Raw genomic sequence first — 2099 nt, 5'->3', positions numbered from 1 at the left:
TCGCCGTGAATAGTAACCTCGGATCCCCTTCTCCAAATTCCTCACTTCCCTCCAAGCCCAACTCCTCATTTCAGCAACTCTTCTCCAAACCTCATCACACCCATCATCAACACACAATTACAATGAACCCATAACCTTGTGAATCGGATTCTCCAACTTCGTCCTGTCCAACCCCTGGTCCAATAGCTTCAAGGTCAGCCGCTTTCACCACATTGAGTATCGGTGCACCGATGCCACCAACACCACCCTCAACTTCTCTTAGGATCTTAGCATGCCTATGGTTGCCAAGGCCTCGTCTTGCAAGAAGCCTAAGCCCAACAATGCCAAACCCGAAACGGAGTCAGTGACGGAGTGCTGTAAGCTGGAGCAGCTGTTCGGAGCTCAGATTCGAAATCGAGGCCGAGAAAGAAGATGATCCAATCCAGGGAGAAGCTTATCCGATCTTGGGAGAAGACAATGAACAAGCTCCGATGGGCTTGGGGATGTTCTTCGGTGGCGGCTGAGCGAAGACGACATCAGCGGTGGTGGTGTTGAGGACGGCGGTGGTGTTGTCAATGCGGATTAGAAAAGGGCGCGGGAGGCTAAGTTGGAGAAATGGGTTTTGGAGAGAGAGGTGGTGGGCTTGTTCTGATTTGGGTGCTTACTAATGAGGTAGGAGCTGAAGAAGTGAAGGGTGAGGGAAAGCCAGAGGACCCATTCGCAATATGTAGAAGGAGCTCTTTTCTTGAGTCCGGCCATTTTTGCTGTTAGTGCTAGTTCTGGAAGAAGAAGAGATAAAGAGGTTGAAGAAGAAGAAGAAGAAGAAGAACAACAACAACAAGAACAAGAGAAAAAGAGAAAGAAAAAAAAAAAAAAAAGAAAGAAAAAAAAAAGGAGAAAAAACTAAATTAAAAAACAAAAAACAGTAAGCGAGGGTAGAATAGACATTTTACAGCCAAAAGACTGTCACGTCAGCAATTTAACGGAATTTTTGGACGGAGAGTAACGGAATTAACCTATTGGTCCAAAATTGAGAGTACAAGGAGTAAACGTGTGAAATTAGAAAGACATGGACTGAAGTGTTTTTTTTGTAAAAGTTTAGGGAGTAAACAGTATTTAACCCTTAAAAAAAATTATATTTCAAGTTTTATGTGAATGCCTATTTCAATGTTCGCCTAAAAATCAGGAATGATGTTCATGCATCCCTATTATTTCAGAAATATTAATTGAAATCATTTTGCGATTTAAAATGGAGTTCAACAGACTCACAAAGAAAGTCAGACTCACATATAGATCAAATATAAAGTGGAACTGTATAATTGATGATAAATGAATTGTGAGAAATGTTTTTAAAACTTTAACAGTAACACAGGTTGCTGAATATCCTTCCAGCTTATTGAGGGTATTTATTCAAATAGGAAAATCATAACAAGTAAAACAGAACCACCAAGCCATATTAACTAATTATATTAATCTTCTCCTCATGACTTGGGAGCGAGACCAGCCTTAAGCTTTTGAATGGTAGATACGTCAGTCTTGAAGGACAAAGCCAAGACATTGTCATCGATGTTGGTGGCGAACAAAGTGGAAGGAATTGACACAGTTCCTGCACTTGCACTTCCAAAAGCAGAAATTGCTATAGCTGGGCTTTCTGAGTCAGCATTGTATTGGAAGTGTACAAGTCCCTTGGGAAAAACAAACAGGTCACCTACCTGAAGAGTCTGAGTAAAGAGGTTGTTTTTTGTGTCGACAAAGCCAACTTCAAGGGAACCGCCAACAAGGAAGAGGAGCTCAGCAGAGCGAGGATGAGTGTGAGGTGGGTTAGTAGTGCCAGAAGGGAATTCAAGTACTGCATATGAAACACTCTGACCATTAAGAGCAGGGAACTCAGCGACGGTTGCCTTCAGAACTGTGAAGTTTTTGGGATCATCTTCTTGAAAGATAACACGCATGCCGGTGTATGTGAAGAAGTTTCCATCTACTGTTCCATTTGGGGGCGCAATGAAGTCACTAAGAATATCTGGATCTCCGGCCATTGCCATTTCAGCGATTGCAAGAGAACAGATTATTAGTGAGAAGAATTTTAGGGTTGAAGTTCTCGAGGCCATTTGATTGACTTG

At 42.2% G+C, this 2099-nt stretch overlaps 1 protein-coding gene across 1 annotated transcript; it reads right to left on the bottom strand.

Annotated features, from left to right (window-relative positions):
• Positions 1–1460: 1460 nt before the first annotated feature.
• Positions 1461–2087, bottom strand: LOC112167126 (putative germin-like protein 9-2). Its single transcript, XM_024304094.2, has one exon. The coding sequence runs from the start codon at positions 2085–2087 to the stop codon at positions 1461–1463; it is 627 nt and encodes a 208-aa protein (XP_024159862.1).
• Positions 2088–2099: the final 12 nt, after the last annotated feature.

The sequence above is a fragment of the Rosa chinensis genome, chromosome 5, assembly GCF_002994745.2.
Source record: "Rosa chinensis cultivar Old Blush chromosome 5, RchiOBHm-V2, whole genome shotgun sequence".
Taxonomy (NCBI): Eukaryota; Viridiplantae; Streptophyta; class Magnoliopsida; order Rosales; family Rosaceae; genus Rosa; species Rosa chinensis.
This window is presented reverse-complemented; position numbering and strand designations above follow the sequence as displayed.